Genomic DNA, 27,904 nt, shown 5'->3' on the forward strand with positions numbered 1-27,904 from the left:
CAACATCACTCATTATTAGAGAAATGCAAATCAAGACCACAATGAGGTACCACTTCACACCAATCAGAATGGCTGCAATCCAAAAGTCTGCAAGCAATAAATGCTGGAGAGGGTGTGGAGAAAAGGGAACCCTCTTACACTGTTGGTGGGAATGCAAACTAGCACAGCCACTATGGAGAACAGTGTAGACATTCCTTAAAAAACTGCAAACAAACCTGCCTTATGACCCAGCAATCCCACTGCTGGGCATACACACCGAGGAAACCAGAATAGAAAGAGACACATGTACCCCAGTGTTCATCGCAGCACTGTTTATAATAGCCAGGACATGGAAACAACCTAGATGTCCATCAGCAGATGAATGGATAAGAAAGCAGTGGTACATATACACAATGGAGTATTACTCAGCCATTAAAAAGAATACATTTGAATCAGTTCTAATGAGATGAATGAAACTGGAGCCGATTATACAGAGTGAGGTAAGCCAGAAAGGAAAACACCAATATAGTATACTTACACATATATATGGAATTTAGAAAGATGGTAATGATGACTCTCTATGCAAGACAGCAAAAGAGACACAGATGTATAAAGTGGAATTTTGGACTCTGAGGGAGAGGGAGAGGGTGGGATGATTTGGGAGAATGGCATTGAAACATGTATACTATCATGTAAGAAACAAATTGCCAGTCTATGTTCGTTGCAGGATACAGCATGCTTGGGGCTGGTGCACGGGGATGATCCAAAGAGATAATATGGGGTGGGAGGTGGGAGGGGGGTTCATGTTTAGGAACTCATGTACACCCGTGGTGGATTCATGTCAATGTATGGCAAAACCAATACAGTATTGTGAAGTAAAATAAAGTAAAAATAAAAATTAAAAAATAAATAAAACCATCTTGAGTCAACTACTTTTATAATTTGCTGCTAAATTTACTAATTGTAGATAATAATGTTTCCTTTCAATATTATTATGGAGATCGATCAACATTTGTAAATACTTAGTATGTCACAGTTCAGTTCAGTTCAGTTCAGTCACTCAGTCATGTCCAACTCTTTGCCACCCCATGAATCACAGCACGCTAGGCCTCCCTGTCCATCATCAACTCCCAGAGTTCACTCAAACTCATGTCCATTGAGTCGGTGATGCCCTCCAGCCATCTCATCCTCTGCCATCCCCTTCTCCTCCTGCCCCCGATCCCTCCCAGCATCAGAGTCTTTTCCAATGTGTCAACTCTTCGCATGAGGTGGCCAAAGTATTGGAGTTTCAGCTTTAGCATCAGTTCTTCCAATGAACACTCAGGACTGATCTCCCCTAGGATGGACTGGTTGGATCTACTTGCAGTCCAAGGGACTCTCAAGAGTCTTCTCCAACACCACAGTTCAAAAGCATCAATTCTTCGGTGCTCAGCTTTCTTCACAGTCCAACTCTCACATCCATACATGACCACTGGAAAAACCGTAGCCTTGACTAGACGGACTTTGGTGGCAAAGTAATGTCTCTGCTTTTCAATATGCTATCTAGGTTGGTCATAACTTTTTTTCCAAGGAGTAAGCATCTTTTAATTTCATGGCTACAAGTACTCAACAAATTGTAATTAATAAGAGTAATAACTAAAACTTACTTGTGTCATAATTACTATATGCCAGACATTATACTGAATAATTTATATGCAATATATCATGTAACACTCATAACAATGTGACTAGAACTAATTTCCACATTTTATTTTTTCATAGAGCAGTAATTTTTCACTTTCTTTGTAAGAGTAGTATCCTTTATTTTTAATTAACTTTTATTGAAGTATAGATGATTAACAATGCATTAAATTCAGTTTTAGAGCAAAGTTAATCAGTTTTATATATATTCACACTTTTTAAGATTCTTTCCCATATAGGACATTGAAGAGTATTGAGTAGAGTTCGTGTGCTATACAGTACGTTTTTATTAGTTATCTATTTAATTTTCCTATTTTATAGAAGACAAAACTGTGGCTGAAATCAATTAAGCAAATTTGTATAGCAAATAAATTATAAATTTGGGACATAAATTCAAGGTTGTTGGAATACAGAACCTCATTATCACTATCACTATTGTTACTGCCACTATTACCATATTTATAGTAACTATTATTATTATATTTAAATAGCATTCACAAAGCACTCTTGTATATTACTATTTAGTTATCTGAGCCGAGTTTCATAATTATTTGTAATTCAAAGATGAAAACACTGAGCTTCTGAGAGAAGACTTCTTCAAAATTAGCACATAGTAAATGGTTGATTTAATTAATGTTCTATGGTTCCAAATCTTAGACTCTGAAAATTGTCAAAACAAGCCAAGAGAAATAAAGGCTTCCCAAACTGGGAAAAGCAGAACGCTAAGATTGCTAAGTGACAGACTGAAAAGTTAAAGGATTAGTCTGAAAAACACATATTCTATTATGAGAGCCCATAGTCTGTTAGAAACATCTGTTCATTGTCACTTCTGAAAACATTTAATGACTCAGTGAGCCCTCTCTCTCCGTCTCTCTGCTGTTCCTCTTTCTCTTGTTTTTCTCTTAGAAATAAAGTTCATCGTAAAGGGTGGAAAAGCCTGTATCTATGGTGAGTTTCCCAGTCCCTAGCAAAAGGGTAATCAAAGATGATTCTATCTCTGAAGGGATTAGCTTTTAAAGTTCCATACCAACAAGGTATAATTACAAGTAAACTCAGACAAACTATTTTGAGGGCTTCCCTGGTGACTCAGTGGTAAAGAATCCTCCTGCAATGCATGAGTGGACAGCGGAATCTGGTGGGCTTTTCTCCACATCCTCTCCAACGTTTGTTTCCTGTAGATTTTTTGATGACAGTCATTCTGACAGGTGTGAGATGGTAGTTCCTTGGCTTTGATTTGAACTCCTCTAATATAATTAACAATTTAGAGATTTTTTTTTTTTTCATGTGCCTGTTAGCCATCTGAATGTCTTCTGTGGAAAAAATATCTATTCAGGTCTTTTTTTTTATAGTTCAGAGTTTCACTTCGTAAATGAAGGATAGTACAGCCACAAGGCATTTTGGGGGGCTGACCCTGAAGGAGAGGCTTCAACCTGTCTTGACTCCCTCCTTTTACACTTTTTGTCTCCTCCCTCTGAGACTGCCCTATGCAGATTAGGGCTAGCACACATCATCAGTCAGGACAGGGGTGTGTTTTCTTCACCTGAGGTTCCCAGTCCAGGTCAGAGGATTTTCCCTTTGTTCCCTTTTCATGGGCTTTTCCCCTTTCTTTGTCTTTTTAGCTGCCACCAGTTTGGACTCCTTTTTCTATTATAATTACCTAACATTTTCCCCTTAAGGGATGGGAGGCCCAATTCATTGGGAATAGGGACATTGAGATCTCTCCGGCTACTTCTTGCTGAGCTGAGACATTGAGGAGCATGCGGTCTCCATCTCTTGCTAGTCTCAAGCCTCAGAGTCCCTATAGAGCTATCTGTCTAAGGGTGAGTGAGTTTCCTTGGCTAAGACAAACAAAGAGAGAAAGAACATAGCCCAGAGTTAACTCAAGAGTTATCCCAAGAAAGCTTATACCCAAAAACTTAATTTTTGGGGTATTCATTAGAATGTTGCTTATTGATAGTTCTGAATAGGTATTGGAGAGCTCCCAGGAGGTCACAGGTGTATTGAGTGTCCTCTTCTCTTTTCTTCCATGTGAACTGGAGTTCAGCCTTTGGGGACCCATCTTTCCAGACCTTAATTAAGACTTGAATCCCTGGGGCATATAGTGGTGGCCCTTCGGAATCTTTTGGGTCCTTGGTTGACATCTCATAAACATATTTTTTTGTTGGAATTGCCCAATGACCACGGCATAAGACCATGGCATAAGACCAGAGGGTCTGAGTCTCTGGATCCTTGAAAAGGTCATTGACATTAAAAAAAAAAAGTTATCCCATATAGTGTCTCAGAAGGGCTAAGATCAATCTGTTCCTTAGGGGCAACATGGGTGCAGAGGGAAGCTATTGGTAAAGCCTCCTTTAATCTGAGAAAGGTCACCTGAATTATCTTCTTTGTCACTGATTTTAAGAATTGATTGGCTCTCTCTACTTTTCCTGAAGACTGAGACCGCCAGGCACAATGGAGGTAACGCCCAATGCCTTAGAGGGGCTTCCCCGGGGGCTCAAGGGTAGAGCGTCTGCCTGCCACGTGGGAGCCTTTGACTCCCAGGTTGGGAAGATCCCCTGGAGAAGGAAACGGCAAGCCACTCCAGTGGAAAATTCCATAGATAGAGGAGCCTGCTAAGTTGCCATCCACGGAATTGCAAAGAGTCACACATGACTGAGCAACTTCACTTCACAATGCCTTAGAGAGCCCTTGCTGCTGCTGCTGCTGCTAAGTCACTTCAATCGTGTCCAACTCTTAGCGACCCCGTGGACTGCAGCCTACCAGGCTCATCTGTCCATGGGATTTTCCAGGCAAGAGTACCGGAGTGGGTTGCCATTGCCTTCTCCCTAGAGGGCCCTTGGATGGTTTTAAAAGTAAGTGATGTTCCATTGTCTTTTTGTAGTGACCTAGGCAGGCCAAATCTTGGAATAATTTCATGGTGCTGCTTTTTCACCACCTCCTCAGGTGAAATCCATCCTGTGAAGGTATCTATCATGACAATTAGGTATTTATATCCTTGAGAAACTGGCATCTGGGTAAAGTCCATCTGCCAGCCCTTTCCTGGGTAGGTCCCATGACATTGGATTGGCTGGGCCAGCTGGGGTCTTTGAGTTCTTTGGGGGTTGTTTAATTGGCAAGTAAGACATAGGGAGACCACATCACTTATAGTCATTTAGAGGCTTGCTCCTCTGAAGGAACTTTCTAGTAATGTTTGGCGGGCCTTGTCCCATAGATGAGTGGTGGCATGTGAGGAGTTAACCAACTCTCAATGGAGGTTCTTCAGCAGAAAGAGGAGCCCCTCTTTTTGGAAACACCTCACAAGATCTTGTTGAAAGCCCTCACTCTTAGCTTTAAGATTCTCACCTTCAGTATATCAAGGAGTTCCTGGCAAATTAGTTAGCAGCACTATGGTGGAAACCCCTATTAGGTCACTGTTTTGTAATGCTGCTCTCTTAGCTGCTGCCGCCTGGTTCCCTTGAGCCAATTCTGTACTCTGTTTTCCAGTCTTCTCTACAGTGGGAGACTGCAACCTCAGCAGGCAGATGGACTGCCTCCAAGAGCCTAAGGATTTGATCACCATACTTTATTGGGGACCCTTGGGTGGTCAAGTGGCCTCTTTATTTCCAAATAGCAGCATATGCATGTAGCACCTGAAAGGCACACGGAGTCAATGTAAATGGCTGCTCTTTCCTTTCCCAGCTCTAAAGCTTGAGTCAGAGCTATGAGCTCAGTCAATTGGACTGAAGTACCTGAAGCTAAAGGTTTAGTCTCTATGGTCTCAAAACTGGAGACTACTTCAAATCCTGCCTCCTTTTTCTATCTAAGACAAAGTTGCTTCCATTGGTGTACCAGATTTCCTCAGGATTGGTCAAAGGGTCTTCTCTACAATCCCTTTCAGGATTTTGTCCAGTGGTCCAAAGTTTCTAGGCAAGAGTGAAAGGGGAGAGATTTCTCAGGGTTAGCCATGAGGGTAGCTGGGTTAAGAACCTCAAAAAAGGAAATAGTCCTGGATTTTCCATCAGCATTACCTGGTAATGCATGAGGATTCTTTGATTGGATATCCATAAATGGCCACTCTCATTTAGTTTTTTCACTTGGTCGCTGGTAAAAATAAATAAATAAATAAATAAAAATAGCAAGAGAGTTTTAAAGTATCTTCTATTAGGGCTGCAAGCTTTCAAAGGCAGGGAGGCCAGCCTCAGGGAGGCCAGCCTCAGGCAGTCGGGTTGAGCCTCTTCGATAAGTGAGTTACTGACGGGCTCAGGTCCCAACCTTTGAGTTAACACTCCCAGGGCTACCCCTTCCTTTTCATGGCTGTATACTGTAATGCTTTTTCTGGGTCTGCAACCTCAGGTGGGTGCTTGGGTTAAGGCTTGTTTTAGTGTTGCCTCTGCCTCCTTTTGAGGTCCCCATGTCAATGAGATTGGTGAGTATATCTCTTCTCAGTGAGGGATTTGGACATTCAGGGACCATCAGAAACTGATGGGAAAATATCTGTCCATCTCAGCAACAGAGAAGTGATTGGGTGAATATTTTTGTAATTGTTTTCCTGTAGCACCCAAAATGGTACATGTTGGGGGGAGATGGCTCCAGAGCAGGAGGTCAGGAGAGAGTAGGTAGCCCCAGTGTCAACCAAGAAATTTTTGGACCTACCTGCCACATCCAGTTGCACATTTGGCTCCAGTCCCATGATGGTTAACTGTTATAGGTGAACTGGCTGGAGTGGGCCACTTCAGTCCTGTTAAACCATCGTGAAGGAAGGCTTGGCACTTGACCTTGAGGCTCTTGGGTCCCCAGGGCAGAGTGCTACCTAATATCCCAGTTGATGGCATTTGTAGCAAGCAGTTTTAGGAGGCTTGCCATGGTATGGACACTTTCTGGCCCAGTGTCCCACCTGTCTACAGATTAGGCATTTGTCTCATGCCTTGTCCTTGAGGTTTGCCACAGGGCTTCCCTGGAAGGTGGCCAGCATCTGGGCATGCCTTGACTCTTTCCTTCTCTCCCTTTCTTGGGCCTTGGCCTCCTTCTCCTGTTCTCTGGTATTAAAGATATTAGTGGCTGTCTGGACCATTTCATCTAAAGAGGAAGCAGAGTCTTGATGCTATAGCTGTTGCAACGTTATCCTTATGTATGATGCAAACTGGGACAACAATTTGTCCTTTAAAATCACATTTCCATTGCAAGAGTCTAAATCTAGATTGGGAAACTTTAGTAGGGCCTCTTTTAGCCTTTCCAGAAAGGCAGTGGGATTCTCACTGGGCTCCTGAGTTATTGCTGAGACCCAAGCACAGCACCACAGCACCATAACTAATAGGTTTCCTTCTGTTTCCATGGGTGGACTTCCTTAGGGTGAGTCTTCTGAACCTTATCCTAGCCAGTACTGTTGCAATCTGAGAGCTAGGCATCCCTAGGTCAAGGTGCAGATCCCCAGGCAGGTGGAAGCAGGTCAACCTCCTGGAGATTGAATCTTCAGGCAAGTCGAGACTGGGCAGACTCCTGGGAATTGGGTCCTTGGGTAGGTTGAGGCAGGTTGACCCACTCTAGGTATAACAGAATTAATGATAAAGAAGTGGGTAGATGTTCAATAACATGGAATGGAGATTTGATCTGGGGGTATATTCACAACTTTAGGAGAAGAGTGGTAAGAGTTTGGGCTGAAATGGCCCACAGGCTAACTCCCAAAGTGGCAAACATTGTCCCTGGAAGTCCAATTGCCCATGAAGGGATGCCACCGACAGGTGGACTTTTAGCAGGTATTGTGTGTCTGCCGCCCACCCTAGCAGGTGCACTAAGAAGTGCTGTTGTTACACATGTCTTAGGAAACATGGGAGATGAAGGCCTGAATCTCTTGAGGGTATTAAACAGTTTTTCCCTCCCAAAGGCCAGCCATTTTCTGATTGTCCCACCAGAAAGTTGCAGAGGCAACACTGTGGGCCCAAACAAGGCTCATGCAAAGAGCACAACTTCTGGAAATAGAAAAACTAATAACCCTCCCAATACTTTGCAGAGAGTGGCATAGAAAAAGGGAAGACCTGGAGGACAAGAGGAGAAGGAAGTGAGAAGAATGTGCTGAGGAATCCCCTTACTATTAATATCCCCTTATTATTCCTGAGGAATAGCCTTCCAGGAAAGTGGCTAAACGCTTGACCTGTGCCCACACAGCTTTCATTTCCCTGATCTTCAGCACAAGGAAGACTAAAGACAAAAGAACCCTCACCCACTGGGCAATGGCTTCTGGGTACAATGGATGGTGGAGGTTTCAGGACATGCCAGGGAGTAGCTCCTGACAGAATCCCTCAATTACATCACAGCTGCTTGCCTGTTCACAGGGAGTATGAGCAGACACAAAGGAGAGATTGTAAAGGAATTAAGGTTTTGTTAGCCATATGTGCCTTCCAGCCAGAGGCGAGGACCTCCTACCTTAACCAGAGGTCTTCTGGAATCTGAGACTGTGCTACATGAGCTTTCTGCCACCTTAGTTTTTGCTGTGCCAGGTCCCACTGCAATCAACTTCCCATCACTTCTGCTGTGTTGGGTTTCTGTTGTGCTCAGCTTTCACTGAGTGAACTTTCACCATATTGGGCTTCAGCTCTGATGGGCTTCCGCCTCACTGGGCCCAGCTGAGGTGGCTACATCCAGGTTACATCTGGGTCATGGCACCAGATATGTCAGGAGAGGGTGTCATATCCTCAGTCCAGTCTCACCACAAGGAAGAGTTGAAAAGGCAGACCAGTGTTACACCTTGGTTGCAACTCAGAGTTTTATTTGGTAAACAAAGGATAGTACACCTTCAAGGCATGAGGGTGGGCCAACACTCAAGGAGAGGCCTATACAGGTCTTCTTCCCACTTTTTAGTGGGCTTCCCTGGTGGCTCAGATAGTAAAGCGTCTGCCTGCAGTGTGGGAGACCTGGGTTCAATCCCTGGGTTGGGAATATCCCCTGGACAAGGAAATGACCACCCACTCCAGTACTCTTCCCACTTTTTAATTACTTTTTTTTTTTTTTAATATACTGATTTGTATGAATTGCTTACATATTTTGGATATGAATCCCTTACTGGTTATGTTTATTTGCATGCATTTTCTCCCATTCAGTAGGTTGTCTTTTTGTTTTGTCAAAAGTTTTCCTTTATTGTACAAAATCTTTTAGGTTAAATTAGGTCCCATTAGTTTCTTAAATTAGGTCTTACTTGTTTCTTTTTGCTTTTATTTGTTTGTCTTAGGAAACAGATCCAAAAATTATTACTAAGATTTATGTCAACAAGTGTTCTGCCTATGTTATCTTCTAGAAGTTTTAAGGTTTCAGGTCCTGTATTTAGGTCTTCAATCTATTTTGAGTTTATTTTTGTATATGGTGAGAGGAAATGCTCTAGTCTCATTGTTTCACATGTAGCTGTCACTTTCCAGACACCATTTATTTCAGAGAATATCTTTCCTGCATTGCATATTCTTGCCTCTTTCATCATAGATTAATAGATTATAGGTGCATGGGTTTATTTCTGGGCTCTCCGTTTTGTTCCATTGATCTATGTATCTGTTTTATGTGCCAGCACGTTGCTTTTTTGACTACTCTTACATTGTAATATAGTCTGAGGTATGGGGTCATGAAAATTCCCGCTTTTTGCTTTTTTCTCAAGATTGTTTTGTCAAATAAGAATCTTTTGTAGTTCCATGTAAATTTTAAGATGTTTTTCTAGCTCTGTGAAAAATGTCGTTGGTATTCTATTAAAGCTATCATTGTATATGGAGATGTTTTTGATTGCATGGCTACTTTAACAATATTAATTATTCCAATGAAAGAGGTAGAGATATCATTTCATTCAGTTGTATCATATTCAATTTCTTTCATTGATGTTTTATAATTGTCATAAAATAGATTTTTCACCTCCTTGGTTACATTTATTCCCAGATGTTTTATGTATTCATTTACTGATGTGATTTTAAACAGGATTAATTTTTACTTTTTATTTCTGATAGTTCGTTATTAACATACAGAAAAACAAGATTTCTGTATTTTAATCTTGTATCCTGCAACTTTACTAAATTTATTTATTAGTTGTAGTAGGTTTTTTTGGTGGAGACTGTAGGGTTTTCTGAATGAAATACTATATCATCTGCAAATAATGACTGTTTTACCTCTTTTTTTTTTTTTTTTCCCCAATTTGGATGCATTTTATTTCTTTTTCTTGTCTCATTGCTATGGCTAGGGCTTCCAATACTATGTTACATAGAAGTGGCAACAGTGAGCATCCTTGATTTATTTCTGAATTTAGACAAAAACTTTCAATGTTTCACCATTAAATATGTTAGCTGTAGGTTTGTCATAAGTGACATTTATTATGTTGTTATATGTTCCCAGTATACCCAGATTTATGTCAGTTTTAAACATGAATGTAGGTTGTAGGTTTTCAAATGTTTTTTTCTGCATCTATCGAGATAATTATTAATTTTACTCCTTCCTTTTGTTAATATGGTGTATCATGTTTGATTTGCAAATGTTAAATCATTCTTGTGTCCTTAGAATAAATATGACTTGATCCATAGCTTATGATCCTTTTTGTATTTTTTTGGATTCAGTTTGCTGATATTTTGTTGGGCATTTTATATGTATATTCATCAAAGATATTGGCGTATACGTTTCTCTTTTTTTTTATAATTATTGTCTGATTTTGGTATCATGATAGTTGCAGTCTCATAAGATGAATTTTGGAGCATTCCATCTTCTTCCATCTTGGAAACAGATTGAGAAGGATAGGTTTAGTTCTGTACATGTTTAATAGAGTTCCCATGTAAAACCATCCAATCCTGTAGCTTTATTTGCTCTTTTTTTTTTTTTTTTAAGTTACATTGACAAATTTATTTTCAGTACGAGTGATCAGTCTATTCAAGAAGTCTCTTTTTTCTTGATTCTATCTTGGTGGTTTGTATCTTTCTAAAATTTTGTTCATTTCCTCTAAGTTGTCCAGCTGGTTGACATATAACTATTCACAATATTCTTGTGATTTCTTTTTTCTTTTGTAGCTCTGTGATATCAGTTAGTATTACCCCTCTTTCATTTCTTATGTTGTTTACTTGGATCAGAAATCTCTTCAGTTGCTTTTATTTTATAAAATTTATTTTATTTTTCATGTTCTATTTGGATGATTTTATTATTTTATCTTCTAGATAACTTATTCTTCTCTGTCACTTAGTCTGCTACTCATCACTTCTAGCATGCTTTGTGTTTTTTCTATTGAATTATTTATTTTTGATTGGGTCTTTTTTATACTTTCTAGTTCCTTATTAAAATGTTCAGTAGTTAAGATCAAATATTTTTTCTAATTCAGTTAATATTTTTAGTACCAACATTTTGAGTTCTTTATCTGATAACTTACTTCTGTTTATTTGTTTTTCCAGAATATTCTCTTGTTCTTTCCATTAAGAATAGTTCCTCTGAACTTTTATTTTACTTAATATTCTCTGGCTCATTGAATTTAACTGAAACAATTGCCTATTACAATCTTAAAGCGATATTTTTTTAATGTGAGAACCTCCCTACGCAAACTGGGTGTATCTAATGCCTTTGGTAGGAGTGCTGGTGTGAAGTGGATGACACTCACATCTTTCCTCAGGGTGTGCTGGTAGGTATCACCTTGGTAGGAATGAGACTGGAGATGGAGGAGCTAAAGCTGGCACTGAGTATGAGGTAGGATTTCCTCATACCTCAGTGTCAAGTGTAGGATATGACCCCAAGTTGCTGGAACAGAAGCCCTGAGGATTGGGTTCAAAGTGGCTCTATTCTCTTTAAGTGTATATTTTTTTCCCTCCCCAAACCAGGTTCTTTGCCCCAGAAGAAGAGGGGAGCTGAAGCAAGTGAACTTCAAGTGCTGCCTGTGTAGGCAGTTGTGGCTCTGATCAGGTGCAGCCTTGGGTGTGAGCTCTGTTTGTTTCTCACAGCTGATCACTGTCCCTTCCTCTGCTGCCTCCATTAACCTCTCAGTGTTGTGGAGTCATTTCACAGGGGTGGCAGGACCCACATGGACTCTAAGCACATGATGGGGGATTAGCTTTGGTGGAGGTGTCACTGTCAGGGCTTAGGAAGCTTTGGGAACATGGCTTGAGGAATGCATTCTAGGCTTGGGCCACCCTCCCTGGGCTATGCCCCAGGACTAGGTAACTTCTGCATCCCCTCATGGTGTCCTTCCTCCAGGCTGGTCTGCTCCAGATCTAGAGCTGTGCTGTGCCATGGAGAGAGTGAGGTCAGAGCATTTACTTGACTTTCACTGTGGTGTTCACCATACAGTGCTTGGCTGTGGGAAACCCACAGCCACAACAGCAGACAACTCTGCCTCCTGCCTTGGGGCTATTTAAAATGTACAGACCCCTCATAAGTGTACTGCAAGATTTTCCAGACATTCTATCTCATCCAAACATATTCCATCCAGCCAAGGAGACTTGTCTATTCTGTGTGAGACTCCAGCAATGGGACACCCTGTCTGTGGCTTCAGTCACTCACTCCCCAGGGCGGGTATCTACTTCTATAATCTTCCTTGTCCTCTGAGTCCCTTTCCCAGGGGCGCAGGTTTTGACTCAATTGCTTTTCTTCCCTTCCTACTCAATTGCATATGTATCTTCTTAAATTCTTACTTGTACAGGAGTCTTGCCAGTTTCCAGTTCATTTTCAGTGAAGATTGTTCCACATATAGATCAATTCCTTTATGTGTATTTGTTGGAGAAGTTGAGCTCCATGTATTCTTACTCCACCATCTTTTCTTCCCTCATAAGACTTCATTTTTCTGGAAGATTTCTTCTTCATTTGTTTCATCCTCTTCATACCATTTAGGCATACATGGGCTTTTTAAAAAATGTCTGCTTAATCATCTCTGTAAGAAGTTTTTTTATAAAGTATTTTTAAAATTTTTGATGTAGGTCATTTTTAGACTTTATTTGTTGCAATACTGCTGCCATTGTTTTTTTTTTTTTTTTTTTTTTTTTTATGTTCTGGTATTTTAGCCACGAGGCATGTGGGATCTCAGCTCCCTGACCAGGAATGAATCTCATGCCCCCTGCACTGGAAGGTAAATTCTTAACCACTGGACCACCACAGAAACCCCCTCTAACAAGTTTGTATTTTATCATTTTCCTATTTCTTTGACTTTCCAAATTTGTTTGCTATGCTCTTATCTTTTCAGTTGCTTCTATATTACCAATAATGATGCTTTCAATTCTTTAATGGTTTTATATGTCCTTTTCATTTGTTTCCTTCACTCTAAGAATTGCTTCTTATCAGTTTCTGTTATCTTGTCATATGTATTTTGACTCTATTTATATGTTCTTTAAACTGTTCATACAATGTCAGTTGCTTCCTCGGAGGAAGACAGTTGTTGAAAAAGTTGAAAACACAGATTTTGTTCAGGTTATGGAGGAATCCACATATGACGAACTGAAATATCTGGCCTGGCCAACAACCAAAAAGAAACTGAGTTCTACTAACTACATGAGTGTGGTTTGAAGTAGAACTTCATCAGTCAATCCTTCAAAGGTGAATGCAGCTGCAATCAACACCTTGACTGGCATCTCATCTCATGAGAGAGCTTAAGCCAGAACTACCCACCTAAACTACCACTAGATTCCATACCCACAGTCTCTGTGAGAAAATGAATAATTATTGTTTCAATTTGCTAAATTTTGAGGTAATTTTTACAAAATAATAGATAATTAACTGCTATTTTCATCTTTCCATATTATTGATAGACAAATGTGTTTAAGACAAGCCATAGCTATGAAAGCTATGAACTTCCCAGGAAAATAAAAAATAAAAATATCATTTGCAAGTAATCGTACTTGGGAGAATTAAAATTCTTGATTTAAGTATTATTGAGCCTCGATGGACGTGAGTTTGAGTGAACTCCAGGAGTTGGTGATGGACAGGGAGGCCTGGCGTTCTGTGATTCATGTGGCCGCAAGGAGTCAGACATGACTGAGTGACTGAACTGAACTGAACTGAAAGTTTTAGAGTTAGAGGGATAATCTTTCTATTCTAATAATCCCTTGGAATTTATCCAATCATAATTTCATCTCTTTTAGAAATGTATGAATACTTAACCAATTACTGTTTTGCTGTTATATGTTCATCACTCAGTCATGTCTGACTCTATGAGACCCCATGGACTGTAGCCTGCCAGGCTCCTCTGTTCATACAATACTCAAGGCAAGAATATTGGTGTGGGTAGCCACTCGCTTTTCAGGGGATCTTCGTGACCCAGGGATCAAACCTGGATCTCCTGCATTGCAGGCATATTCTTTTACTATCTGGGCCAATTCTCAAAAGTGAAGTGTGTCTTAAAATAAGAAACACGTTTGTGTCCTAGATGATGACATCTTTTGATTCAATTCTGTTCTAAAATACAGTTTACTTAAGATTTTACTATAATTGAATTGATTAGCACATCAATAACACTTAATTTACAGAAATTACCATTAAGATTAAAATATGAAGACTCTACCAAGAATATCTTCTGCTCCCCTGGTAGAATGTTATGCAAAATAAAAATTTAAACAAAATATTTTTAACTTCAAATTTTAATTCATTAAAAAACAAATTTGTTTTAATATAATAAAAAAACTGAACCATTTTAATCATAATCAATTAATAAATGAAGAAGAATATTTTAACTGTCTACTTATACTCAATGTCAAATGATCATCTACGGTGAACTTTTATGTCACCATTAACACACAATTATGTTTGATAGATTTTGCCTATTCATGTGTGACAGGAATTGGCTAGATGCTCATTAATCCCATTTATTCTTCCTAAGAATATTGAAATACTTTATTTAACCTTTCTTATGATTGTACTGGGACTCCAATGTGACTTGTTTCTGGACTGAAATAATATATGTGAAATCCATCCCCTTTTCACCTGTCAATTAGCTAGAGGTAAAGGAGCCAACTCATTGGAAAAGACCCCAATGCTGCAAAAGATTGAGGGAAGGAGGAGAAGGGGATGACAGAGGATGAGATGGTTGGATGACCTCACTGAATGGATAGACATGAGTTTGAGCAAGCTCTAGGAGATGGTGAAGGACAGGGAAGCCTGGAGTGCTGCAGTCGATGGGGTCACATAGTCAGACACGACTGAGCAACTGAATAACAAGAACAAAAGAAGCAGTAGGCACCAGTGAGGTCCCAAAAGATATCACAGATGTTACATGGTTCCCAAACTCTCCACATAGAGAACAATGTATTGAACAACCAACTGGAACAGGATGTGACTGGAAAAGAAACATATATTGTGTCAAGTTATTTGTTATAGCATCTAGAATTACCTTGTCTTGATTGATATTACATTTAAAAACAAAATAACTTTAAAGCTTCACAGTTTGATTAAGAAGCAGTGGTCACTGAAGCATATATCACTAGATTATAGAACCTTACTTATATTCTCCTTTCCTAGTTAAGGCCTTTGAATTATACTTAGTTAAGTATATTCTCAGGCCAACAGCCTATGAAAGGAGATATTCAATCATTCAGCCTTGTATCTAGTGGTACCAGTTTTAGTGCTCCAGTTTTTATAACTGGCTTTCTACTTAATCCTTGAGGCCCAGTCCTTCTTAACATGACCAAATTCTGAAAGTGGGTTTTAACCTCATGTCTCTATTTATAAACCCTATTTTGATAACCTTTCTAGATGGTCCAGGGTCATTATTTAGACATTTATATTATATATATGTTATGGTGTTTATTTTGTATTTTCATATGGTTGACTTTCACTGTACAGTCACGTAGTCAAGTCTGACTCCATTTTTGATATTTGACTGATGATGACTTTCAAGGCACACCAGCCACTTTCTTCCTTTTGCCTCACCTCAGGGAAAGATGACACTCATCCCTCCCTTGACTCAAGTAAGAGAGTTCATAACATGCAAACTCAACCTATATAGGAACTCTCACCCCAGTCCCACACCCCAGAATGACAAAATTAGTGCCACTCATTCCTTCCCATTCCATGCTCAAGCCATTTTCAGACCAACCTATCCTGCTCTTGTCAGAAAGCTTCATGATGTGAATAATAAATCCTTTCATACCTTTTGGTGTATGTATAGCATTATTAGTCTTGGCATTTGAACTGATTTTGTGCTATGAATTGTTGATCTTGTCCTCTGCAGGGCAGTCACATGGCAGGTTAAGGATCAGTCCACCTAGGTGGGTGACAGTTTTTGAGGGAAGTATATATTCCTCCCAAGAGGTTTGCATCCATGGAAGTAATAGGTCTTCATGACAGTTAACTATAATGTTAAGGTTTACATGTGAGAAAAGTAACTCCTGAGTTTCTCTAGATAGCTTTTTCTTAGGATTATGTCATCCAAATTTTGGGGGCAAGATTACCTTACTTTTGACTGGAAGCCAGGGGCTAGGTTTGAAAGCAATTATGTAGACTAGCATAAATTCCAAATGTTTGCATTACACTTATAAATCATTCCTCTTTCTCCTTTTCCCTTTTGTTATTCCCAGGTCTTAGTAACACTCCATCTTTTCAGGTTTCATCATGTCCAAAAAGCAGTATAGAATTTAAGAAAAAGTGCTGCACATCCATCTTTAGGCTAGTGGTTCTCAAATTCTTTTAATAAGTGTTTTATAATTTTCCTCTTATTATTGATAAATTAAAGGGTATTCTAACCTACCTTTATATATTTTTAGTCTAATGAAAGGAAAATATAAAATAATATTTATAAAATAATATTCAGTTCAATATGTAAATTCTCAAGAACAATTGTAATAGTAGACATAAAGAAGAAAAGCTTGCTTTTGTTGACAAAGCCCCTTGAATGTAGCAACTACAAATGTAAACTGATGTAAATGTAATTTAGATTAATCAGTGTTGCCAGTGTTATTGGTGTTAGGTGATGTGATTCTCTAAATGTTCAACAAATTATGTTATTATTGACAAAATGAAATATAATCTTGCTATAATTTACAAATTTTTCACTGACATATCCATTATATATCAAAATACCTTGTGTATATTATAATACAGAGAGATTCTTGCTGCAGAAAGTTTTAGAGCATTTTCATTCCATTTAAAAGTCTTATACTTTATAATTATAGGTCATTTAGCACTCCTAGTCTCAACTCTCTAAAGTAGCATACTTGAATCAAAACTAAGACAATTAAAACTACTCCACAAATTTTAAAAACACCTCTAAAGCAGAAGTATCACTGCTTCTTAGAATCAGACTAAACTGGAGCCGATTATACAGAGTGAAATAAACCAGAAAGAAAAACACCTATACAATATACTAACGCATATATATGGAATTTAGAAAGATGGTAACGATAACCCTGTATGTGAGACAGCAAAAGAGACACAGATGTATAGAGCAGTCTTTTAGACTCTGTAGGAGAGGGAGAGGGGGGGATGATTTTGGAGAATGGCATTGAAACATGTATAATATCATATAAGAAATGAATCTCCTGTCTAGGTTTGATGCAGGGTGCAGGATGCTTGGAGCTGGTGCACTGGGATGACCCGGAGGGATGGTGTGGTGGGTAGGTGAGAGGGGAGTTCGGGATTGGGAACACGTGTACACCCGTGGCGGATTCATGTTGATGTGAGGCAAAACCAATGCAATATTGTAAAGCAAATAATAATAATAAATGGCATGAATCACTGGTTAAAAAAAAAAAAAGAAGAAGAAGAAGAAGCAGACTAGAACAATAAACCAGATCCTTAGTTAGCATGGTATTGGCAGTAGTCTTTAGACAGAGATGCCTAAATAGGAGGATGAAGCTCTACTGTGAAATACGACCCTGATGTCCACATGCTCTTCTGTTAGTGAAGCTTCCTGAAGCACTGGTATGTCATTTTGTTTATGGAGACATTAGTTTCCCTTGTTGAGTCATGTCTTAGGATCAAGCTGACGTTTCATCCACTCTAATCCTGTTTGAAATTTCTACCACTTATCGATAAACTATCCAGATACAAACTTTTTTCCTGCCAGAAATGTTTTAAGTATCACCTTATGTAAGACTTTTACAGCCACGTTCCCTAGGGAAGCCTTGCTTCTTGGTTGGCTCATGTGTTTTCAATTGTGTCCTGAGTTTTCCCAGCATTACCATTGGGGCTTCCCTGGTAGCTCAGACAGTAAAGCGTCTGCTTACAATGCGGGAAACCTGGGTCCGATCCCTGGATCAGGAAGATCCCCTGGAGAAGGGAATGGCAACCCATTCCAGTATTCATGCCTGGAAAATCCCAAGGACCAAGGAGCCTGGTGGGCTACAGTCCATGGGGTCACAAAGAGTCAGACACGACTGAGTGACTTCACTTCACTTCTAGATTCTAAACTTGTCTTTCAGACTTATATCCTCTTTTAAACAATTACTTCTGAATCCACTTTTCTCAAGTTAGTCTCACAGTCGTGTCTGATTCCATGGACTGCAGCCCGGCAGGCTCTTCTTCTTACAATCTAAGAAGAAATATTAAAATATCATGTCCAATACCATTAAAACAATTTCAATTTTAATGATCAGTCATCTATTTCATGTGATAATTTCCAAAGATTTTGAAATGTTTGGTTAGAAATTGCATTTTATAATGACACAGTTAGAATGTGAAAAAACTTTTCACACTATATGAGAATATAAGATAAATTCTTAAAGAGAATATCCAAACCTTTCTTTAAGGTGCCTTTTAACATTGAAATTGTTTCTTTATAAAAGTTAAACAAGTGTGAACTGTCATTATAAAACTTTCAAGGATTTTTAAGAATTGAAGAACATGATTTATGAAAAAGCATTGTAATGAATGTTTCATGGGTAGTAGTACTATGTTGTGCACATACAATAAATTGATTCTAATAGATTTTTTCATCGCTTTTAATGTACATATAAAAGAGAGGTCAGATGATTCAGAGGTGCTATCACATGAGAATAATTGAAGTGAACTGATCCCATATAACATTCAGAAGATGTCAAATCACTAGCTACTTGTCAACAAATGGAAGACATTGTTTTTCCCTCCTTTTCATTTGCAATTCAAAAAACATAATTTAGTTTTACAATTTTCAGGTAAATATTCTGTCATGGTTTAGAAATTTAATCTAAAGTCATATTTCAAATTCCTCAAGTAGATGCATCCTTAATTAAACAATATTTGTTAATCTCTTACTAAGCTTGCCCTGCTCTAAGTTCTGAAAGAGAAAAAAGAGGAGTATACAAGATGGTCTTTGCTCAAATGGCATGTAATTAAGTTGGATAGAAAAGGATAGTAACAGAAAATAATAAAAAATAGCTCAAAAATTAAGAATACAATAAAACAATAAAATCAAAGTTTCAAAGAATAGTCATGAAATCATAAGGCTTATATACACTATCTTATGTAAAATAGCTACTGGGAAGCTGCTGTATAAAGCAGAGAGCTCAACTCTGTGCTAGGGCTGGATGGAATGGAGTGCTAGGGAGAATCAAGAGGGAGGGGATGTATGTATACTTACGGCTAATTCATGTTATACATCAGAAAGCAACACAACATTGTAATGTAAATTATCCTTCAACTAAAAAAAAAAAAAAAAAGATAGTCTTAAACTGAGAGAAAATGGAGTGATCTGATTTACCAAGGAGTATATCATCCAAGGGAAATACTCTGTTCCTTGCCCAGAGGGAGTTATTATTCTCATAAAAGATCATTTAAATGTTTTATTTGATCTCCAAGACAATATACCAGCAAAGTGTATTTTGAAGAAACAACAGGAAATTGTCAACACAGAGATCACTTTGAGTCATGATGCCATTGCCCATGTTCCAAACCTAATCTGGAAACAAGTCACATCAACAATGAAATTGAGCCAAAGGTACTGAGGATATGAAGCAACAAATTTGGTAGGTTTCAGGTATCACCAAGATGTCAGAAGCCAGTGGTAGCAATTCCAAAACCTGGATAGAGTCAGAGTGGTACATAAATTGTAGGTTGCACTTATCACTGAGGAAATTAAAAAGATCCAAAATTATATATTTAAATGTAGCAAAAAAAATAATTTGCTTCAGCTAAAGAGGATAGAGAAAAAGCTGACTTAAAACTCAACATTCAAAAAACTAAGATCATGGCATTCAGTCCCATCACTTCATGGCAAATAGAAGGGGAAAAAATGGAAGCAGTGACAGATTTTATTTTCTTGGACTTCAAATTCACTGTGAATGGTGACTGTAGCCATGAAATCCAAAGACACTTTTTCCTTGGAAAGAAAGCTATGACAAACCTAGACAATGTATTAAAAAGCAGGGCCAACACAGTCCTATATAGTCAAAGCTATGGTTTTTAAAGTAATCATGTACAAATGTGAGAGCTGGGCCATAAAGAAGGCTGAGCACCAAAGAATTGATGCTTTTGAATTGCTGTGCTAGAGAAGATTCTTGAGAGTCCCTTGGACTGCAAGGGTCAATCTTAAAGGCAATTAACCCTGAATATTCATTGGAAGGACTGATGCTGAAGCTGAAGCTCCAATATTTTGGTCACCTGATGCAAAGAGTTGACTCACTGGTAAAGACCCTGATGCTGGGAAAGATTGAAGGCAAAAGGAGAAGGGGGTGACAGAGTATGAGATTGTTGGATAACATCACTGACTCAATGGACATGAGTTTGAGCAAACTTTGGGAAATAGTAAAGGACAGGGAAGCTGGGTGTGCTGCAGTCCATGGAGTTACAAAAAGTAGAACACAAGTTAGTGACTAAACAGCAACAATTTTTAAGAACCACAGTTTTTTTTCCACGAGGTTGCATTTGTATTCTCTGAATCCCATGAATGGGTTTCACCAAAAAAAACCTAAACATTGTAATCAGAATCACTCCTAATCCAGACTATCCTTCTGCCAGCAAGAAAATATCTTATCTATCAGATCACATATAGAAGAATAAAATGTACCCTACACTTAGTTATGTTTACTCCCACTAAAACCACAACAATAACAAAAAAGAGACAAAATCAAAGACCAATTTATTGGTTGTTCTTTTATAATGGCAGTAACAGGTATAAAATCAGCAGTGATTGATAGTCCTTGTCTACATTGCAAAATCCAAAACAAGAACATGTTTTGCAGGTGTTGAGGTCCTGACTCATAAGGGCTTTTGATTAATCTATACTACCATGAGCATTTCTAGTTTAAACAGTCAGTTTTTAAAATCAATTAAATGATATTCCTTGCATTCAAACAACTACTTTAGAATAACTATTTACAACTCTATTTTTTAAAACTTGATAATGTCCTTTGGTCTATGGAACATTTCACTGGAATAATTTAAAGTGATCACTGTAATTATCCAAAATAACAGTATCAGATTGAAGCAGAAAGAACAATTAGAGGACTCCTCTGATTGCTCAGCTCAAATGAACAGCATTCTCTCTTTTAGGCACTCTCAGTTTCTCTTCTCCCCTTCTTGAGTCTAGTTCAAATTTTATTTATTTCCCTGTCTCTACTTCCTCACTTCAACCAAGAATCAGAGACTCACTGTGATACTTTTACTGTAGCCATCTTGTTTGCCTTCTCTTGCTCTGCCCTGCTCCTGCTGTGGGAAATCAGCTACCACCACGCTGTGAGCTACCTTATGGAAAAGCCCCCTGAGAATGGCCTTTGGCCAACAGCCAATGAGCAGTTGAGGCACTTGCTCCGAAAACCCTTAGCAATTGAATCTTGCGAACAATATGTGAGGTAAGTGAGCTAACAAGTGGGTCTGTACCTATCTGAGCCTTGAGATGAGGCTGAAGTCCTACCTGGTGAAAGGCACAGAGCCAGAGGACAAGTTAAACCACATCTGGTTTCACGACAAACAGACACTTTGAGATAATAAACATAAAACTTTTCTTTATTTTGTGGATGTCTTCACCATCCTTCCATATTTTCTACAGGATATTCTTCTTACAATATTGTGATTTTAAGGGTTTTTTTTTTTTTAATAAGTTTCATGTATTTTATTTTCCTGTATTACCTTGTGATCATCTCAAGAGGTTAGTACTCTTTTTAGGCAGCCAATCCTAAAATCAGTCAAGATTTGTATTTTTTTAATATAAATTTATTTATTTTAATTGGAGGTTAATTACTTTACAATATTGTATTGGTTTTGACATACATCAACATGAACCTGCTACTCAGGTCCTGATTAAGCTTTCTTCTTTGGAATGGAAGTCAGATGCAAGTCAGTCTTTTATAACTCAGTGTTGGAAGAAATATAGTCATAATCTATTCTCCAGAAGGTTACTAGCATCATCCCACAGTGAAAGAAAAGGGATCACATTATAAATACCAGCAAGTAGGAATCGCTGTGATCAATTTTATAGCCTACTTACTATAAGTCATCATATTTGTTTCATATTTCATATTTTAAGAAATAAAATATCACACAGTTAGGTCATCTCTCTTCCATATCCTGGTACCATTTCCTTGCTCTCATTTTCCCATTGTCCTCAGAGGTAAGCACTATAATTCCTTTCTGTCTCAGGCTAATACATTAAAAATTTACATATGATAGTTGGAAAAACATGAATAAACTTTTTGGCGAACTCAATATATTTCTTTGATTCTTACTTTTTTACATAAGTGACATTGTATATGATACTCTGCAAATTTCCATGCTCACTATATGTTATATTATGAAATATATCTATTTTGTTGTATAAAGATGTTTGTCTTTAACAGTTTTAATTTTTCAATGAATGAAAAACACCATTTATGTATTATCCATTTCCCTTCTGATAGGCATGTGGGTTGTTTCCAATTTTTTGTTTTTAAACTTATATTGCATTGAGCATACTTTTATATTTTCTTGTGCATGTGTGGGAGGGTTACTCCAGGTGGTATATACCAAAGTGGAATTGCTTTCCCAAATTGCTCTGCAAACTACACTTTTATGTTGCTCAGAAATATCTTAACCCTATCTGGGGTACTTCTGGGCTTCACTTGAGCAGGAATGGAATGACTTTCTATTCAGGCTCTGTTAGTTTTCTTGTTTTTCACAAAAGCATGTCAACACCAACTTTACTCTCTATTAAGGTTAAAGGGAATTACCTGACAAAAGCCGTATGTCAGGCTGTTATCAGAGAGAACAAACTCAAAGTCACATCTAGCCAAGATCATTCAAATGCTCAGACGAGAAAACAACAGTTATGGAAGATTACTTGGAAAATACTCAGTCTATCCATTCTTTCGGATCCTCTAAATACAGACCAAACAAGAGCAACAGAAGACTTAAATTATGTCAAACTAGTTTGCAGCCTAGAGCCTTGCTACTCTGAGCATGGTCCACAGACCAGCTGCATAAGCGTCACCAAGAAGGTTTGATAAATGCAGCTTATATGGCCCTCACTTCTGATCTATTGAAAGGGGGTGTATTTTAACAAGGCTCTCAAGTGACTGTATACACATTAAAGATTAAAAGAGCACAATGTTAGATAATTACTTCCCATTTTATTATTGATAATTGAATTGCATCTATCTTTGTTGGAGCAGATGAAACTCATTGTTATGTACACATCAAGAATATTGTCTGGATCACTAACCATTACATCAAATAGTAAGTTGTTAATGAGGACCCTTAAGAAAATTTGTCTAACCTTAGTGTCGGAAATAGCTGCATTTCTACTCTCTATTTCATTTTAGTCCTTAAGCCAGTGGGAAATATGTAGCTGACCAAAGTTTGTTTTTGTTTAACTAATTACCGCAAATGGGACTAACCTATGACAGATTTATAGACATTTACAGTAGATACCCTGAATTAGTTTCAAACTCAGCTCCATTTTACATCCTGAAGTTTCATGTGTTCCTTACTTTCATGTGTTTTAATTCATATTTTTTAGCTCTATTTTATATATTACTGCAAGCCACATTGAAGTATATTTGGAATAAAAGAATAAAGGAACAGAACACTAACTGGTGCTAAATTATAACAAATACAAGAGTATCCCACAGTGATCAGTATTACCTAAATAACACAAATTCCAACACATTTCTACCTGAGAAATATGGCATTCGAATTAAAGTACTGGATTTTTTAAAAAAATAATTCATTTTAGAGCAGTTTTAGGATTACAGCAAAATTAAAAGGAAGGGTTCTCCTATCTCATCCTCACACATGCATACTCTCTACCATTATCAGCCTCACTCACCAGAATGCTACATTTTTACCAAAGATGAACCTACATTTACACATAATAATCAGCAAAAGCTGTAGTTTATGTTAGGGTTCACTCTTGGTGTTGTACATTCTATAGATTTGGATAAATGTATAAGGACATATATTCATCACTATGATAACATTCAGAGTATTTTCACTGCCCTAAAAATCTCCTATACTCTGCTTATCCATCTCTCCCATGTAATGAGCATGTTTAGTTTTACAAGAAACTTCTAAACTCTCTTCCAAAGACTGTACATTTTTCTAGTTCCATTAGCAAGATACAAGTATTCCTGTTGCTCCAAATCCTCAACAGCATTTGGTGTTTTCAGTGTTCTGGATTCCAGTCATTCTAATAAGTGTGTAATGGTATCTCATTGTTGTTTTGATTTTCATTTCCTCGATGACATAGGATGTGGTGGTGTAGTTTTTCATATAATTATTTTCCATCTGCATATCTTCATTGATGACAAGTCTGTTAAGGTCTTTTTGGCCACTTTAACTCATGTTGTTGAGTTCTTATGTTGATTTTTAAAAGTACTTTGTGCATTTTCAATAACAGTCATTTATCAGGTGTGCCTTTTGCAAATATTTTCACTGAAACTGTGAGTTACCTCCTAATCCTATTGATTTTTTTCCCACAGAACATATTATGAAAGCTTAAAGCCTATAAGTACACTGAAAAATAAAACATTTTAAGGAACTAACACCACGCTTAAGTAAAATTTAAATGACAACACTATAAAATGACAGTCCACATGGCAACAACTGGCATAATCATAAGGCATGAGTCTGTTTGCCTGGGCTTAATACCACAACCTAATTTGACAATCCGAGGATTTTTCCAAGTGGTTTAGTTCTTGCAAGGTGTTTCTCAAAATGTTTAGCCCTTTACCAGTCATAATTGAAATATAGCCCAAAGTGTATTAGACTTAAAATTATATTGGTTACTTATTAGAAATGTGACCTTGTCAAAGATGCTTATATGTCTTCTGAGTTTCCACTTCCAAAGAAGACAGTAATAACACCCACTTCATATGTTTGTTGAGAGTATTACTGATATAAGCTATGCAAAAGAATCTGGTAGAGAAGCTAGTAATAATCAAATACTAGTGCTTATCTCTGTTAACTAACCTTGTAATGTTTTGTTGGTATACCCCAAATTAACAAAGAGAACATTTAGAAAATGTTGTTCAAACCATAATATTAATAGCTGCATGCTGCTGCTACTGTTAAGTCGCTTCAGTCTTGTCTGACTCTGTGTAACCCCATAGACGGCAGCCTACCAGGCTCCCCCATCCCTGGGATTCTCCAGGCACGAACACTGGAGTGGGTTGCCATTTCCTTCTCCAATGCATGAAAATGAAAAGTGAAAGTGAAGTCACTCAGTCGTGTCCGACTCTCAGCGACCCCATGGACTGCAGCCCACCAGGCTCCTCTGTCCACGGGATTCTCCAGGCAAGAGTACTAGAGTGGGGTGCCATTGCCTTCTCCGCATAGTCATCCTTTATTTAACTATCTTGTGTTGGACATTTAAATTATTTCTTATTTTCTACTCATAAATAATGCTGTGTATACTTATATCTCTGTGTACAATGTTTATTACTTCCTTATGTGAAGCACATTTCTAGAAATAAAATATGAGACAGAAGGATATGACTGTATTGATGCTTTTGATATTCATTATCAGATTGTCCTTCCAAGTGTTATATTTTGCTTTCAGCATATAAATGTGTTTATGTAATATACATATATAATATATATAAATATATAATATTTTTATATATTACAATATAATATAAATATATTCCAATAGTCATGTATGGATATGAGAGTTGGACTATAAAGAAAACTGAGCACTGAAGAATTGATGCTTTTGAGCTGTAGTCTTGCAAAAGACTCTCCAGAGTCCTTGGTCTGCAAGGAAATCAGACCAGTCAATCCTAAAGGAAATCAGTCCTGAATATTCATTGGAAGGACTGATGCTGAACAATACTTTGGCCACCTGATGTGAAGGACTGACTCATTTGAAAAGACCGTGATGCTGGGAAAGATTGAAGGCAGGAAGAGAAGGGGACAACAGAGGATGAGATGGTGGATATCATCATCGATTCCATGGACATGAGTTTGAGTAAACTCCAGGTGTTGGTGATGGACAGGGAAGCCTGGCGTGCTGTAGTTCATGGGACCACAAAGAGTTGGACACAACTGAGTGACTGTACTGAAACTAATTCTAAATCAGAAATGGAAACAAGTATAATTAAATATATGGGGGAAAAAACTGAAAGATGCATGGAACATAACTCTAACTTATGACCAAGCTGACTTTGGGCTTCCTTGGTGGCTCAGATGGTAAAAAAACTACTTGTAATGCAGGAGACCTGGAGAAGGGAATGGCTACTTTAGTATTCCTGTCTGGAGAATTCCATAGATAGGGAAGCCTGAAGGGCTACAGTCCAGGGGAGTGACTAACACTTTCACTAACATTTTCCTCAGCTTCACTAAACTTTTGACTGGTTTCCTTCTGACTATGGTCCCCTAACCTCCATTTTCTTAGAGAATTTACTTTAGAAATTCTGAAATTATAAATTATTTCTTTGCTTCCATGAAATGTAGACCGTTGCCCAGTCTCTTACCAGTTTTAAAACCTAAAAATATCTTTTTCAAGAAATTGGGAGCCTTTTTTTTTTTTTAATGTAGTCATCAGGAAACAGAGACTCCCTATTTCCCAGTCTCTATGGATGGTAAGAGGTTAACTTTAAGAACCACCGATTATCATAGATGACCTAGTCACAGTGGCCAAAAATTCTTCCTTAATGTCCTCCACATTTCTAGATCTTAAAAACTCACTGCTGTTTCAGAGTTGAGTTTAACCTCTCTCCTCTGTCGCAATAGGCTTAACTTGTATTTTAATAGTCTTGAATAAATTCTTTTTTCCCTGCTTAACTCCAACAGGTGTAATTTTCCTTTGGACACTTACCATCTTGTTTGAAGGCATCTGAGGGATGATAAAGATTGATGGGGGAATAATAATGTTGAGCTGCCCCTCGCCAGCTCGGTGAAGAAACACTCAGCGTTCCTAATGAAGGGCTGCTGTATCGTGGTCTAGTCCTTGAACCATACAGGGATGAAGAGGAACTCTTCTTAATTCTTTGCAAAGCAGCATATGAAGTAGGGAGGCCAAGAAGAGCTCCAGAATATTCTGTAAAAGAATGATAATAATAAAGTGAATTCTTAGAAGACTTTAATAAAAACTTTTCTTCTGAAGACATTGCTGAAAATCTTCCTTAGAGATGAAATTAAATGGAAACTACAGTGGGAGCTGTAAAAAGTAAAATTTTACAAGCAGATTTTAGAGTACTTTCTGAAAATTCTAGTATTTATAACATTGATGTCTTGCAAGAAAGAAAGAAGAGACATGAGGGATGAATGAAAATAATGAAATAAAAGGGAAGAAAAGGAGGAAGGAAAAAGAAAAAAGGAAGGAAGGAATCCATTCAAATTTCAATTTGTGTATTTTCTTCGTCAGTAATATTTGGCCTTAATATCCATCCTCACATATGAAATAAGTTCCTTCTTTATTATTTAAAATTAAGGGAAAAAGCATTATCAACTACATTCCACAAATATAGATTGGATCTTCATCACCTAAAATTTACCATATGGTAGAAAATATGTCTAATGAAGTATATATATTTTAACTATACTGTAAGCTATGAGACAGACTTAGGTGGCTTAGAGGGTAAGTTATGCTTCACGTTCTTGAAAAGTAGTCAAATTCACTATGGAATGTGAAAAAAGAAAAACAGATTTTTTTGTAGAATCTGTTATGTGTAATGCATACCATGATATTATCAACATTTCTCATATTTAATTTCTGAGACTTTTCCTTAGAAAAGATATGCATAGTGTCTGAAGTAGACCGTACTAACTCTTCTTCCTGACCACAGGGAAGTCAGTTTTATATGTAGATCAAATGTTTAAAAACACAAACTAATTATGTTGAATTATTTTAAAAAAAAAATAGGAATTGGATTTTTTCTATGCCTAATATTGACCTTGGAAATACTTTTATGAGTCAGACATTTTTGTTCAGGGTATTTGACATTTCAACTTAATGGATGAT

At 37.8% G+C, this 27,904-nt stretch overlaps 1 protein-coding gene across 1 annotated transcript in view; it reads right to left on the reverse strand.

Moving 5' to 3' along the window:
- Positions 1-27,050, reverse strand: part of CNTN5 (contactin 5) — a 654,757-nt gene extending 627,707 nt beyond the window's left edge. The window contains exon 1 of the mRNA XM_052652997.1: positions 26,759-27,050. Coding sequence (XP_052508957.1) covers positions 26,759-27,050 — 292 coding nt within the window. The remainder of the gene's footprint in view (positions 1-26,758) is intronic.
- Between the last annotated feature and the right edge of the window lie 854 nt (positions 27,051-27,904).

This window comes from Budorcas taxicolor, chromosome 15, assembly GCF_023091745.1.
Source record: "Budorcas taxicolor isolate Tak-1 chromosome 15, Takin1.1, whole genome shotgun sequence".
Taxonomy (NCBI): Eukaryota; Metazoa; Chordata; class Mammalia; order Artiodactyla; family Bovidae; genus Budorcas; species Budorcas taxicolor.